Here is a 16,416-nt window from a genome sequence, read left to right on the forward strand (position 1 = left end):
TGGGGGCTCCCGGGGAGCCGTTGGGAGGTTGGCCGGCCGAATGGTCCCTTCCCCGAGCCCAAGGTGGCAGTGGGGCTCTGGCTGTGGAAACGCCACAGGCAGGCATGGCCGGGCTTCGCACTCTATCCCCATTCCCTTCAAATGAAGGGAGGGGGCTTCCCAGCAGCTCCACATCTCTGCTCAGGCAAGGCATGGGGCGTAAAGCTGGGCGAGGGATGCCAAAATCCAACGGCCTGTGGTCTCCTCTGCTCCAAGCATCGAGCAGCAGCTTTTACCAGTCATTTCCTGCCCCCCTTCACTGCACGCTCCAAGACGAGTTCTCTGTTTGCCAAGTGTCACCCCCTGGCCATGCGCTCGCTCCCCCCAGCGCCTTTCCAGGGCAGGAGGGATGCAGAGGGATGGGGAAGGCGGCTTCAGACTGTTTGTTCGAGGCAGTGGGAAAGGCAGCATCCCAGACTGGATGTTGGCTCGTCTTCCATCCGGCTCCTCCCAGCCCGGAGGACCTTTTCTGCCATCTCCGTGCTGGGGCCGGCTCTGCCCCTTCGTGCTCCACATTGCCGGCCAGGGGCCTCCAGGGAAAGGGAACCGCAAAAAGGCGCTGAGAGGATCGAGACGAGGCGCTGAGAGAGACTCATCTCCTTTCTCTTTCACCCTGTCCTTCCTAAAGGGTCATGCGAAACTTAAGCAGGAAAGGGAATATAAGGAGGGAGAGGAGCGTACGCAGAAGGCTAGCGGGTGTCCTTCCACGTACAGGCGGCTTCTGAGTTACTGATGGGGCAAATGACACAAAAGGGATCCCTCCTGCCGGGGGGTCCCGCTGGTGAAATGATCACGGGACCCATGTGCTTTCCTGGACCAAAAGGAGGAAGGGAGAAGTTGGTCAAGTGTCACCTTACTTAAAGCCACTTCCAGAAGAGCCTTGGGGTTCAAGCACCACCACCACCCCCCAACGGCATCTTCCTCAAGTCCTGTAACTGCTTCCCTAACCCCCTTCCTTCAGCCCTCTCCTTCCTCCTCGTGTCTCTCGCGCTCTCCTGTCTGTAGCGTGACACAGAAGTCATGAGCATTGAAAGAAACAATCATGTCGTCTGAACAGGCACGTCCTCAGGTTTGTCCCGTCTCTTCCCAGGGGGTGGCACGTGTCCCCTGGGCGGTCAGCAGATGACAGGGACCCCGTCGGTGTTGAAGATCATGCCCGTAGTGGGCTCGTAGGTCCCTGCAAGGTAGTAGAGGTCCTCACTGTCTTGGTATTTCTTCGTCTTTAGCATCTGCTCATATTGATCCAGACCAACAACAAGACACTTGTGTGAGATGGTCTGGACATCGTTTTCATCCACGTGTGAGGACTGGTAGAGGGCTCGCTGCATTACAGGAACGGAAGGAGGGAGATGGAAAGAAAAGGAGCCATTAGATCTCACAGCATTTACAGCATCATCTTCAATACGCAGGAAAAACATCCATCACGACTGGCCAGGGCTTGTGCTCACACTCAAGCAGAACTCCCCGCTCATCCCCACTGCCAGCTCAGGGGAGGGACAGTGGGAATCTGCATGGGCCCACAGGCAGCGTGGACACAATCCGTCCAGCGCACTAAACCTGAGCCCTCACTCTCACTCAGCTCCCACCGATGGGAACGCCGCAGCTGCCGAGCGCACGGACAGGGGAATATGGAGGCCGGGAGTTTGCCACCCTCGCTTCAAGGATGCAAATGCAAAGATGGGTGCTGGATACCAGCCAGCCTGGGTGTTCCTCCCAGCACCCAGCACACCTGCAGCTACTCCCAGCCTCCCAGAAACACCCATCCAAAGTCCTGGGCACTGCGGACTCAGCAGCTGAGGCAAAAAGCAAGAGCCAGAGAAGCTCGGGGGGCATTTCTCCAGCAGCATTTGTTACAGCGTCCCCAGCACCCCCTCCCAGCCCTCCCCCAACCTCACCAACCTCCATAAAGTCCTTCCTCTGGTTGGATGCCTGCAAAGCTGTGGACAGACTCCTGCCCGATTTCTGATCCCAGCGCTGTGCCCAAGAGGAAGAGAAAAGAGAAAACAGAAATGAAAAGCAGGTGAATTAGTTGTTTTTCCATGCTATCACCTCCTGCCCACCACGTGTGCCTTCACAACCTCAACCCCCATCCACAGCTACTGGTAATAAATACTAAGAGCCTACTGTAAACCGCACTGCACACGTGTGCAAAATTCAGTGTTTCTGAGCACCAGGCCAGTCGTTTTTACACTGTAAAAAGACTCAATACAGCTCTTGACACTCTTTTTGGACCAACACAGAAGTCTTTTATCTCCTCGTATGACAAAACCCACCCTTCCCCTGCTCAAGGGGTAAACACCAGGCTTGTACACATCACGGGCAGCCCCCACAACATGTAATGATGGGGCCACCCCCATTACGGTACGAGTAACAAACTGGGCCACGGGTGTTTTCCTCATCCTTGGAAACAAAAGGAAACAAGCAGCATTGCAGCCCTCTCGGCAAAGGAGACCAGCCTACCTTGCCTTCGTTGAGTTTCTTCCCAGGGTTGGTTTCTTCTGGGTGATAAAACCATTTGACTCGGACCACCATGTTGTTCCCCCACGACTCCCACATGCTCTGGATCCGGCCAATGTAGGGCAGGTTGGGGCGGCCGGCTGAGAGGAAGACCGCACAGTCTCCGATGCGGATTATCTCCTTGCCCCGGACAATGGCCTTGTAGAAGAGCTTCCTGGCCTTCCCTTTCATTCCTCGTCTCTGCCAAGAGAGGATCACACAGGTGAGCAGCCAGGGATTGCCCAAGTTTCCCCCAACCACCACTGCTTGCCCTGTCCCGCATCCCACTCTTCGCTGTCGGCAGAGCCACAGCGTCCACAGGCATTCCCACAGGAAACAGGGCAGAGGGACACGCCATGCAGGATGGCTCCCCCAGACACAGCGAAGGCCAACCCCAATCTCCTTGCAAACTGTAGACCTTGGCTGGGGACACACCATACCAGCGGAGTTTCACCACCCCAGAAGGGAAAGGGCACAGGTAAGAGGCACCACAAGGCAAACGCCAGCACAGAGCACTACGGAGCGGTGGGAGAGGCCCTGTTTACCTGTGTGGGTTTCCCAAACCACTTCCACAGCTGCCGTGCGGGAAGGAAAGCAGCAATCTTGGGCCTGTTCTCCACCGACGGCAGTCGCTGGCGCTTGGCCAGCTCCTTGGTGGTGGGCAGGTGGATGCCCTCGCGCTTTTTGGGCCTGCTCTTGTTGCCGCTCTGCTGCGGTGCCGGCTGTTGCACCGGCTGCTGCGCCGGCTGTTTCTGGCTCTGGGGGTGGGAGGACGTACGGGATTTCCCTGCCTGCTTGGTTTGCTTGGGTGGGAGGGTTTGCTGCACCGAGGAACTTGGCTGGGCCTCAGCTACTTCGTCATCGGAGCTACAGGAGGAGTCTTCATCTGTAGTGGAGGAAGAAGAAGAGCTGGAGCTCGATGAAGAAGAGGTCGATGAGGCTGAGGAAGAGGAGGAAGAGGAGGATGAAGAGGAGCTGCTGCTAGAAGAGGAAGAGGAGGAGGAGTTGGAGGAAGAGAGAGGGGTGGATGCTCTCGAGCTGGCCGAGCTGCTGTCCTGGGCTTCCCCTCGGTTCTTCTCAGCCTCCTCTTCTCCCTCTGACTCTGAGCTGCTGTCGCTGCTGTTGCTCTCAGACTCCTCCACGGCTGCTGGAGCTGCTGCCTTTTCTTCCTGGTCCTTCGAAGCAGTGAGGCTCTCCACTGAGCCATCGAACTTTCCTCCGAAGCTGGCAGGGGAAGGGTCTCCCTCAGCTGCTTTGGCTCGGGAAGATTTCTGCTTGCCCTCCGCACCCACTGCAGGGGAATAGCCCAGCCCCAAGAGACTCTTGCCGTCTCTGCGACTGGCCAGGTTCGAGTCCTCCAGCATCCTCATCGCCTCCTTCATCTTCTTTGTCTTTGGAGACATCACGCCCTCATGGTCCAGCTTGATCAGGATTTCGTTGTCATGCTTCCTCTGAGCCTTGACCATGGTGCCAAACTCCTGCGTCTCTTCTGTGGGCCGCCCTTTCTTGGCCTTGGCTTTCGACGCTGAAGCATCGCTGGAGCCGAAGGTTGCCAGCGTCCCCGGGAGGTCACTGTAGGGCTCCGTGCCGAGGATGCTGCCGAACACAGCAGGCTGGTAAGTGGGTTGGGGGGGGCTATGCAGCTTAGTGGAGATTTTCATTTTGCTGGCTTTTGACCGCTTTTCCTCTGTGGGGGCAGGAGAGCCTCCAGTTGACAGCGGTTGCGATTTTCGTGACCCCTTCATGCTTGGCTTGCCCAAGCAGGCTGGCTTCTCTGGGACTGAAGAGGTAACAGGTGCAGACTCAACCTGATCCTTCTCTTCTGGCAATGCAGCCTCTTCTGCAGAGGGGAGGAAACACAAAGGCATGATGGGCACTATTAGCTCAGACACAACCAGACACCAGTGCTGACCGGTCTCTGGCCAAGGGTGGCTTCTTCCTGACTGCTTAGGTATCCCCAAAGAGGCACAGGTCCTCACTGCTCACTGAACAGCCTTACTAAGCAGCCTGGCCTGATGCCAGCGCCTGCGAGCAGCTGATGGGCAACGCCCAGCGATGCTGCTTCAACTGCAGGGGAACCAAACTGCAGATTTCCTGCATCTTTGACCCTACTGATGGCTGCTGAGATGCTCAGCTGAAAAAGGGACCCTGCCCTGCAGCCTTGACTGACAGGAGGCGGCTCTTGCAGCACAGGCCAGCTTCTGAGCCAGCCTCCTGCAAACTGTAGCCACAGCAGAGTGAGCTGATGCATGGATGCTCTGCACTCAAGCAGTGCGCCCATTCCCCTCCAAATCTTGCCCCAGGCAACAGCTCTAACTTGAGGAGAGCGGTGGGGAACTGTGTAAGGACTCTCCCAACTCTAGGTCTGGCAGTGGTGCAACCTACCAGCTTTTGCCTTGACGCTTGGCTTTCTCCCTCGCCCCTTGCCCTTTGACACAGGCTCCTCTGACCCCAGTGTAGCTCCCTCTTTTCCTTCTCCAGTGTCTTTGCTGGATTTACGGCTACGGCGCTTGGTGCTGGGCACCAAAAGGGCCGGGGAAGGCTCAGCACCTGGAACAGGTCAAAGAGATGGTCAAATGCAGTCAAATAACACATAAAACAGAGATGCGATACAGGGAACATATCCCTACCAATTCTGCAATAGGGACTGGGCCTTTTTCCCTATGGGTTATATCCCACCCCAGCTCTGCATGTCCATAATTGATGGTGCAATCTTTGTGGTTGAAAGTCTGTGAACTTGCCCCAAAATCTCAGAGGCAGGTGGCCTGAAACTCCCTACATTTCATAGTGGGAAGTGTCATGTAAAAAACTGAACAGCAAGACTCACACTGGATCTTGTAGTCAGGTGGGAGAAGCCGAATGTGAGACAGTGGGATACGTCCCGTGTCCCCATCATCAAACTCTACTGTGATGAGATCACCATCTTCCTCCAGATCCAGGGCTCCTGTGGGTTGGGGGAGCAGAAGATGGGATTAGGGACAAACATCAGAGTACGAACCCCTTGTCAGAGAAGTGGGGACGTGGGGGAAGACAGGGATCTTGCACCACCTCCAAACCATCCCATCCCCACCTTTCCTAGGCTGTGCAAGGAAGAGCACGTAAGGCTTGCTCAGCAACGGAAAGTCCCTGATAATACTAAACCAGCCCACCCAGTGTAAAATTTCCCAGGCAGCAGCACTGCTCCAGAACATACCAACCGTTCCAGTTTGACTTCCCACCTCTTTCCCCTATTTCTCTCTATTCTTGCAGAAATTCACTTCTGTTTTCACTGCAGTATCTCTTGGGGGTTTTTTCGACCTGTGTTTTGTAATTACTCTTAGCAATCACAAGCTGCTGCTTTTCACCTTCTCTCCAAGAGAAATAAGCTGTGTTCCCACCCTCTCTTCTTGCATCAGCATCACTAGTCTATAACTCGTAAGTAATTCTTCCCTTACACACACATACTGCCACCAAGAGCCCAAAAGCAAGACCAGCCATGGTAGAATTGTCCAGGGCTCTTCACTGGCTTTTTAATGGGACCAGATGGGGGAGTTGATGTGTCAGAGACAAACCTATGAGTGTGCAGGTGATTTAGAAACCTCCACAGTCTCAGAAATCTTTGGTGCCTGGAGTTAACTCTGACTTTTTGAAGTGTGTTGAATTTCCCTGATATTTTAAGCTCCTAAATTGCTCAGACCTCTTCCTATGAGAGCACATCTCCTGGACCAACAGGACGTTACTAAACCAGCATCATGACTGAGTTGGGCATGACCGGAGGAGAGGAATGGGCCAGGCTCTGACCTCCAGGAGGCTCACAGCAGACCTCAAGGCTTCCCCAGGCAAGCCTGACATCCCTCAGGACACATAGGACTGAGACATGCCTGGTCCACAGCGCAGAGCAGCCAGGGTGGCCTTACCTCGAACAACTGTCCCTGGGTAAAGGCAGCGGTACTGCTGACTCCAGTAGGCTGCAATCCTCGTGCCTTCGGGCAGGAATCGCACTGAAGGTGGTTTCACATCGATGATCTGCTTGGGGCAAGAGGAAGGCAATTACTGACGTTCTTGGCACCAGCACAGACCACCCCACCACACCTGGCATGTAGCAAAGCAGCTCTGGAGAAGGCAAGGGACAGTTTTTCCCTGCTGGGAAATGGCCTCCTGTCTGCTCACAGGGCAGCGTGATGGACTATCCCTCCTGGCATACAGGCCTAGTGCCCACTGCCAGTGGGGAGGCTCAGCCACGGGGCAGCGACCCACACCAAGGGGAGCTCTGTCAAGACTGGCCACAGAGGCAGGACCAGGGCATCCCTGCAGCCCCAGCTGGGGGAGGAGGAGGCTTCCAGCTAGCCCCAAAACAGGGCTCAGGCACCAAGGACAGGCACTCTTTGGCCTCACATACCGCTTCCTGCAAGAGCTGCTCCAGGCAGTAAATGTGAGGACGGTTTCCCCTCTCGCCTTCCACCACCACACGGTATCTGAAACACAAAGGCCCAGAAGACATCACCCCGATCAGCTGACATCCCCCTTCTGAGCCCTACCACCAGTTTATTTGAGAGCATTTAATGAAAGATAATTGGATTTTCCTCAGCGCTGATAAACCAGAGTGAACTCTCCTTCCCTCCCTGCCAGACTCTGTCAGTCTCTCTCCAGCCAGCTCTACACAACCCCCAAATCGATCCCTGCATCAGCTCCGTCCCCGTTCACCGGCAGAGCCCGGATGGATATGGTAGCCCCTCAACTCACATGTCTGGTGAATGCACCGTCTTGACATGCCCGGCATAGAGCAGCTTGTCATCCATGGGGATGAGGACACGCAGACCGTCTTTCAGCTCATCCTTGTCAATTATGCAGGAGCGGGGAGCTGTGAGGTGTTGGAGCAAGATGGGGATTAGAGAGCACCTTACATGAAAAAGCGACCACAAGGGGAGAAGGAAACCTCATACTCCCAGCATCACCCTCCCTTAGGAAAAGGCCAGTAAGCCCTTTGCAGAAAAGGCATGCGCTCTCTGGCTAGCTCCTGGCAGAGGAAAATTTTGCCCTCTTGGTAATACTAAAAAGTGCTCCCTCTTGGTAATAGTAATATACCAGGAAATGAAAATAGGGCAGCTCAGAGCCTGGGCTTCATCTAGATGTCACACTGGGCCACTCTGATAAGGCTTGTTTTTGGCAAGCCAAATGGACTGGAAAAGTGGTATCTCCACCCCAAGGACTCATGGCTTTGGATGAGGAACATGTGAAAGCAGCACAGTCCTCCTCTGAACAGCCCTGGGATACTTGCCCAGCTCCTCGACCTGTACAACTAGCCCCCTGGCCCCTCCTCCCCTCACCTGGTGTGGGTGGTCGCTCAACCAGCATGCTCAGTGGGATGTTCTCATCCTCTGAGAAGCTGCTGTCTTGGTTGGGTTCAAAATCCTCCTCTGCTGCCATGCTCTCCATGAGCTTGCTGACAGCTCCTCCTTTCCCTCGGTTCTGCAGGAGAGCAAGCAGCACATCAGCTGGATGACAACAGGCAACAGTCTGATCCCATCTCACCTTCCTCCAGCAACAAATAACCTGAGGATATTGGGACAAACTTGTCTCCATCCCCAGCAATGTTAATCACACAGAGAGTTAAGTGGGTGTACCCAAACTTGCTTTTTGGTTGAACAAAGACCTTTGTTTCTCTGGGTTTATCCCCAAGCAGCATTGACAGCTGACCAAAAGCTATTTCACACACCCTAGCCACATCTCACTCCTGGAGGTTAGGAGAGATGCTGTGGAGCAGACAGCTGTAGCTTTGCTCTGCATTCACCATCTCTCCACACAGTGTTCCTGAGACTCTGTCTCCACTGAACAGGCAGGAGGCACCGTTCGTATTTCTTCTCAAAGCCCCACGATCCGTTTCTTGCCGTTACACACAGACCATAAGCATTACACTCAGAAATCATGTAAGAAGATGCGGTAATGTGTGTTGAGAGAAGACAGGCTAGAGCAATGGAGCAGAAACCAGTTGTGACCTGGCTCACCCAGTGCAGAGCAAGGCAACTCCATCACCATCTCTTTGGTCCTTGCTATCTATGAAGGCTCTCCCTCCACCCTGTGGTGGCCTTAGAGAAAATCCTGCCTGCTCATTAATTTGGGGGATGAAGGCAAACGAACGCCAGATGGTAGCAGCAGGTACTACCTGATAGTCATCCTTGGATTTTAGGCTTCTCAAACCAGCATTTTGCCTGTGACACACCCAGCAAAACCTGCATGTCTGTTTTCCCTCCCTCACACTGCAACAGTCCAGGAAAAGAGCAGGGCTCTGCCAGCCACCCTCCAATTCACCCAGACTAGAACCAGCCCCTCACCTCTTTTTTCACCTCCTTGGCTTTCACCTTGGCTTTGCTCTTCTTGGTGGAGCCCAGGGCATTCGCCAGGCTGACACGAACATCAGATGGGGAGCTAGGGATGCCAGGAGGAGACATGGATGAGGAGGAGGAACAGCAGGGTGTTTCTTTACCCTTCTTCCGCTGCTAAAAATAAAAAGAAAACACTCCCATCAGTAAAGAGAGGATTGGTAAAGATCTGGGCCCAGGAAGAGGGGAAAGGTGGAGCAAAGCAGGCTGTGCACAGGTAGGATGACATTCACCCAGCAGTTAGTTCACTGATCACACCACATCCTACATCTCCCAGCTCTGCTTTCAAGCTTCACACATTTTGGGAAGAGCTTTCATTACCCTAGAGAGCAATTCCTGCCCATCAAACATTCCCCCAAAGAGTTCCAAGATGATCCCAGCTGGCCTCATGTCACAAGTAACTTGTCTAACTCTCCCCACAATCAGTGCTCCTCCACAACGCTGCCATGAACTGAACCAGAGCCGGAGGGAGACGAGCTTTCAGCCAAGATGAAGAGCCAGCAACCCAGAGATCACTGCCACCACCAGCCAGGGACAGCCCTCAGAAGACACCATATAAAAGGCCAGAGTGGGGGCCACAGCTCAGCAAGCAGATAAGGTCGTGCAGAGAGTGGGAGAGAGATTTCACAGATGTTTTAATGCAGGTCCACTCTGGCCAACCCAAGCAGGATGGATTTGGGACACGGAGGGTGACACAAGTAACCTGCTCTGTTCAAACACAACAGGCTTTTACTCCCTGCGAGTCAGATTCAAGCCTGACAGCTCCTCTGGGCATACGTGGGGCTGGCAGGGGTGACAAGGGGCAACCAAACAGCACTGGGACAACTGCTGAGACAGGACTTAACTCTCCTCTGCCCTAGTGGAGTTAATCACCCTCCCCACCCCCTCAGCTCCCAAGGGTCCCACACCAATTCTGCCAGCGCATTCCTCACCTTGCTTAGCTCCTTCCTCTCCTTCCCCTTGCTGCCCTCCTTTTTGGGGCTCATGGGTGCCCCCTTGCCACAGCGCCCAGGCTTGGAGACAGGAGTGGAGCTGGCAGGCGCTGCGGGGGTCAGCATGGCCGAGGACGTGGTGGCGTCATGGAGGAAGATCCGCTCGCTCCGGCGCCGGTTCCACAGGTCATCATCGCTGGCCTCCAGCCCAAACTCAAAGCTCAAGTCCTTGGGGGACTTGAATTTCTTCAGCTTGCGGCCTTTCTCAGACCCAAGCTTGGCCTTGTCAGCGCTCCCAGATCCGGAGTCAAGGCTGCTGGGGGCCTGGCTTGGTGGGATGCTGCTTGCCTCCAGTGGCCCCTTCTTTCCCCGCAGCAGCCCTGAAGGCGACTTCTTCCTGATCTTGATCTCACTCTCCGAGTCAGTGTATTCAAACTCCGTCCCTAGGTGCAAAGGATTTAACCATCACTCAAAGCTCTGGCTGAGCCAAGAGGGTCCACGTCCTGCTGGAAGCTTTTGGGCTTCATGGGAGATGCCGTGCCAGTTCAACAGAGCCCTTGGTGCTCCCCTTTCCAATCCTCACATCCCTCAGATCTGCATTTCCACCCCATAAAACACTGATTTCCCTGAAAATAAGTCCCCAAACCAGAGTCCACCTTCTCCCACAACCAAAACCCTGCAGGGAAGCTCGTAGGACAAAACATCCTCTAATATTTGCCCCTCCACAAAAAGGAGTTCCTCAGCTGAAGCAAAGCATGAACCCCACATACTGAGCCTTCCTCCCCTCCTGGGGGAGTCCTCTCCAGTCTCACCTTCGTTTCAGAATGATCTCTTTAACGAACTGAATAAACCCAGTTTTCAGCTTATTTTTTCCCACTGGCCATCAGACACCACAGATCTTTTTATTGGCTCAGGTAATCACCTTAAAGTCAAGAGAGGTAAATGATCTTTTGTCTGGGGCAAATGGAAATCCCCTCACATTGGCCTCTGATTAGCATCACAGGCATAGCAGTACCCAGAGGCCTGAAATATTGTAGCAATGCCAAGATGTCCACCTGCACTGTGTTCCCCAGAATCTGATAAAGGAAAGCAAGATCATATATTTACATGGGCAGAAGGGAAACTGAGGCAGCACCTACATACCCAGCAACATGGGCAGGAGGGTAGGCAAAGCACTGTGGCTGCAGAGGCACTGTGCCATCAGAGAGATACAAACAGCCAGGAAGAAACTTGCCCGAGGTCATGCAGTAAGTCTATGTTGGAACAAGAGACACAGCCCAGATTTTCTAAATCCACTTATTTCCCAGGGCACATGGGAAAATGGGACCTCATGGGATGGCACAGCACCTCTGAAGATGTGCAGAAACATCAGCAGAACCTGGTTCTCCCTCTCCAAAAAAGAGCGTCAGCCAAAGGTCTCTCTTGTATCCTCCTCCAACCTGCTGTGGATCTGCCCTCTCTGCACTCTCATTTGCGTGACTCTGCCTTCAGACCAACAAGGTCTGAAATCAGGCCTCACCTGGCAGAATCTCTTCTCGAACCCAACAGTGAACGGCCCCTGCTGTGATAACCATTGCTTGCAGAAGACCCTTGAGAAAGGACATACAGGACCGAACAACATTCATGTGGGTAAATGAAAACATACAAGGCACAAGCATGGAGAGCATCTTCTCTCAGTCCTTCTCTCTCAAATACGCTCACTTTCCTGGGTAAATTCAGTCTGCAGGAACCTGCTCTCATCTTCTAGCTAAACCTCTTCCCCTGAGACAGCGGGGCATGAGCAGGAAAAGAGCAAGCCTGTCAAAATCAAAGCTGGCAAGGCTCAAAAATGAAAAGCCCATTGGAAATTACAACACCCCTTCTCCTCTCTCACTGCCGCATGAGACAATTTCTAGATGCTTCCAGTTTCAAGGAGGGCAGGTTACAAGACGATAAATTCTTAACAGAGGCTGTTGGAACAAGTTGGCAAAAGCCTAATATAGCATGGAAACAGTGCTAAAACAAGCCGGGCTCCCAAGGAAGACATAATTTTCCATTCTGAAGCATGCCATAAATTCCATTATCACTTAATAAATATTAATAGAGAATTTATAAATGGAGACCATATAGATCTGTCTGACCGGGAACGATGTCACCAATGGGCACTTGTGCAGCAGGGCATGGGGAGAGGAAGCAATGAAACTGCCAATTATGTGTAACACACTGAAACTGAGACAGAGACGGGGACAGAAACACAGGGTCTGGCACTGCAAACACATGAGCAGAGGAAGAAATGCTTGTTTCAAGTCTCGCTGGCCAGTTTCTGTGAGGAAGCTGATGGGATGGGCTGATTGAAGGGGTTTTTCTTCTGCTTGGGTGTCTCTCCTTCTCTTGGGTATCTAAGATCAGCTGCACTTAGCACATGCTTCCTTCCCTAAAATGTAACAGCACTTCACTGCCTTCAGCACTCTGTCCAAGGGGACACGGTATCCCATCGCTTGCCTTTGCAGTATGACTGTTAAGGATTCGCCAGGCAGGAAAAGAGGAAACTTTGAGAAAGCCACAGGCAGCTGCCCCTAGGGAAGCCATGGCTGCAGCTGCTAAACCTGCCATACCTGTGACTAGTACTTGTTTTCTTGCCAGGTGATTCCCCCCCACCTTCAGCATCAGGACCAAGCAGCCAAAAGCAAAGAAAGGGCAAGACAGTGTCTGGGTAACATCCTGCTCTCTTGCAGCACAGTAGGACCCCCTCAACCTTCTACCTTGCCCCCATGGCGCCAACCCTAACCATGCAACTCACCCATCAAGCTCTGCCGCTCCTCCTTCTTCTTCGCCTTCTGCTTGGCCTCCAGCTGGATGATGGAAAGTGGAGGGGGAACGATGGGGCTAGGCATTGCGCTGGCGGCAAACCTCGCTAGAAGGCCCAGGCCGCTCTCGTCAAGGGCAGGCGATGAAAGCCTGTCAGTGCCATCCGTCCCATAGTCCTCTGCTTCCTCCTCTTCCTCTTCATCCTCCTCTTCCTCTTCCTCTGAGCTAGAATCTAGCACGCAGAAAAGAGGGAGCCCATTACAAATCTCATGGAGTTGTGCATCAGCCACATTTCCACCCCAAACCGATAACTCTCCTGCTGCTCTGTGCTCACGTGAGTAGCACTGAGCCACCCATGAGCTGAGCCAGAAGATGTTGGCCACGGACACACATGTGCCTTTGCAGCCATACAGCCGTTATCACCCTACGTACCACCACCCTTGAAGGACACAGCAATACAGGGTACGGCAAAGAGGACCCCTTCAAGGCGAGGGAGGGAAGAGCAGGGTGTTGGCAGAGATTTGAAAAGGATGCCACGCACCCCTTCCCTGCAGCTTTCAGGAGGAATTAAAAGCTTAATTCCTTTGAAAATCCCAACCTCGGAGCTGTGGGATTCCCCTCCCGCCCACCACCTCTTCCTCCGTAACGAAATCCATTAGCGTAATCAGAATCAGAGATCAGCATGGAAGGGGAATACCAGAGATCAGCCTGTGCCATGGTGGGAGGCAAGGAGGACACAGAGAGGAGAAGGGGCAGGAGGCAAAAATGCAAAGGTGGGGAGGGAAATAATAATTTGAAAGCAATGGATTTGGAATGCATAAAGGGTGAAAGTGTAGGTAGTGTTGGAGAGAAGGAGGAGTGTTTAAACGCTCTGCCTCAAAACTCTCCATGCCTTTCATTTCCCTCTCTACAGCTCAGGCTAGGGAAGCCCAGCTCAGCAACAGGCAGGAAGAGCTGCCCACAGCCCAAAATTGAATTCTGGCAAAGAAATCAGCCTTGCTGCCTGCCTCGGCTGACACCCGCAGAGAGCAGAAGGCTGGGGTTTTCCTTTGCGGTGTGTATATACAGCAGGTATTTTGGGGGTAGATGCTCTGAGAGTGGCACCTCTCCCTTCCTACAGCACTTCCCAAGAGTCTGTCATCAGCTCAAAGGCAATTAACTTTAACAGCATCTCATCCAGTTAGTGCTGGTGAGCAAGAGTCACTACACAAATGCACATATACCACACACATACATATACACACACATATATGAGCACATAGAAATATATATATCTAACTGAAAAGTGGGTCTGGAAAAGATATTTCATTTCTCTTGAAGTTGAGGGCTTAAGTAGGATCATCAAGGTTGCTGGAAAATTTCCACCGCTAGCAGGAGCCCTGCTCTCCCCGCCCGAGCCCACTCGCCAGCTCCCCGCCAGCCACTATCCCTGCGTCTGAAAGCCAGCCAAATGAGAAACCAGATCCCTCCAAAATGAGCTGGAATGAACATGAAAATCCTTTTCTTTTCACGTATGCCCCCTGGGATAGATAAAAACGTCCTCAACACTTGGTTGTTTTAAAAAAAAAACAACCAGTAACACAAGTGTTATTTTTCCACTTTGGATTATTTTTCCGTGATATTAAAAATAACAGGAATATCAGAAAACAGTGTTCTCATCCTTGCATTTTATCAGCTGAAGTAATGGCCAGCTATTGGTTTTATTTAGTCTTGTTTAACAAGGAGAGCTTTCCTCCGTAGCATACATCAGATAGTCACAGAATACTAATTTCCAACTGCATAAAAATCCCTTCCCCATTTCAGTTGCTCAGGCCGGTTTCTTGTGATATAAAAATGCTAATAAACCTACAGTCCTGCAGTAAATACCAAGAAATCCACAGCCCTGCTCACTCCTTGCATAAAAACCACTTGCAAAAAAAAATCTACAGCAAATTAGGATCAGATTCCTTCCCCTACTAGAGAAGGGGGCACAAATGCTGTTTTTCTACAACGTTTTGCCAAAAAGAAAACAAATCCAGATGAACTCAGCTATTCTGAGACGCAGAAACCACCTGCCTGAAAAGCAGCAAAACCGTGCCTGAGTTCAACGACGCACCATGGGGTATTGAGACCCCCTCCACACATCCCATTTGGCTCCAAAATTCAGTAGTTCTCAGCAAAACCAGAAAAAAATTGAAAAAAATCAACCCATACAGCCCCTCCTGCCAGACCTAGCGAGCCGGCTGAGCAGAGCGCGGCTCGCTGAGCAGCTGGGGAGGAAAACAGGCCAAAAAAGGGGAAAGTTTGCAGGAAAATCCCTCCGTGACCTGTCCTGTGCAAATCCCCTGCAGCACCCTTGGCTCAGCCGCACCGACTGCCCAGGGGTTGCGCCGAGCATGGGCAGCACCACTCCTTCGGCACTTCAAAGATTCTGCATGTGCGAGGGGACAAGGGTGCCCAGCAGCTACGGTATTTCAAATGCACCAAGGTAAAACAGATTTAAAAGCCAGGATGAAAGCGGCTATTACTCACGCTACAGAAAATGTACGATACGGTAACGTACCTGGCAGTTATTCTAACCTCTTTCAAATATATGGTGTCACACTATGGGAAGACAACTGAAGATAGCCTCTTGTCACCATTTTTACCAAAACACTTATATTTTTATCTGCATGAGATTCAATTTTCAGCCTGAAAATAAACACATTTTAACATATTCACAGCACAGATCTATCCTCCTCCACCTCTCACGGCGAGGGCAGATCTTGCTAACTCCACTTTACATGCACAGCACAATCCCTGCTCCTGATTTCCCAAGGGACAAAAACTAACAAATGAAACAAAAATAACACATTTGGGGCTCTGCTCCAAACCCACATGCTTCTAAACTAAGCCCCCAAATTTATGGTCATGGTGGCAAATAAGCTGCTGGTGCTCTATGGCCATCTGCACGGCTTCTTGGAGAGACTCATTATGCCTGTATTTAATATGAAGCGGGAGTTTTACTCCTACTGTACCCAAATTACGTGTGGGCTTAAAATGAAGTACGCACAGATGCCTTAACACAATTGAAGCCTTAATTTTTTTCTCCTGAAAAGGTGGTTTTTAGTTAACAATGGGGAAAAAGACTTTAAAAAATCATGTCTTCCTTCAACAGTAATTCTGTTAACACTGAACAAGGGAAAAAATATTCAAAGTTAAAAATATCTTTTCTAATTGACATTTTTAAAAGCATGTATATGTGTGTACATATATGTATGTACACATGTACATACAACTCTACAGCCAAAATAAACAATAAATTCATATTTAAATGCTATTGATGCCAGATAAACTGAAGCCAAAGAAGATTTTTTCCCTGAAATTTTTACCTGCGTTAAACTAAAAACCAACCCAATTAAAAATACTAAACTTTCTCATTGCTTTTAACAGCTAAGTTGCCGTGGTATTTTACTGTAGGAGAGCAGTAAATGAAGATTTGTTAATGATGAACAGAAATTGGTTAAGCAATTTGGTTTTTAAAGACTGATGTAACAAGACGGATTGAGGGGGATGCGGAGAGGAAAGGCTTAGGAAGGGGGAGTAAAAACACACACTTAAAAGAGTCATTTCACATTGTAAAAAAAATAGCATGATTTTCTCATAACACCAAGCAGGCCTACAGCACACAAAGCAGGCTAAGTACAGGCAGACTTTAGACAGCTACTGGGTCATTGACATCTGATTTGTGTGATCTGTCCAAATTCTGGAGGTTACTTATTTTTGAATGTCCAATTTAAGATTGTACCTTTTTTTTTGTCAAACAAGCCAATTCTCATCATTGG

At 51.5% G+C, this 16,416-nt stretch overlaps 1 protein-coding gene across 1 annotated transcript in view; it reads right to left on the minus strand.

The window, feature by feature from the left end:
- Positions 1-49: 49 nt before the first annotated feature.
- TNRC18 (trinucleotide repeat containing 18) overlaps positions 50-16,416 on the minus strand; it is a 71,723-nt gene continuing 55,356 nt past the window's right edge. The window contains 13 exon segments of the mRNA XM_009320080.1: positions 50-1,361; positions 1,939-2,013; positions 2,500-2,736; positions 3,081-4,375; positions 4,921-5,085; positions 5,363-5,479; positions 6,432-6,540; positions 6,914-6,989; positions 7,258-7,375; positions 7,842-7,983; positions 8,847-9,011; positions 9,827-10,269; positions 12,606-12,845. Coding sequence (XP_009318355.1) covers positions 1,155-1,361; positions 1,939-2,013; positions 2,500-2,736; positions 3,081-4,375; positions 4,921-5,085; positions 5,363-5,479; positions 6,432-6,540; positions 6,914-6,989; positions 7,258-7,375; positions 7,842-7,983; positions 8,847-9,011; positions 9,827-10,269; positions 12,606-12,845 — 3,389 coding nt within the window. The 3' untranslated portion in view covers positions 50-1,154.

This window comes from Pygoscelis adeliae, unplaced genomic scaffold, assembly GCF_000699105.1.
Source record: "Pygoscelis adeliae isolate BGI_AS28 unplaced genomic scaffold, ASM69910v1 Scaffold242, whole genome shotgun sequence".
In the NCBI taxonomy this organism is placed as follows: domain Eukaryota; kingdom Metazoa; phylum Chordata; class Aves; order Sphenisciformes; family Spheniscidae; genus Pygoscelis; species Pygoscelis adeliae.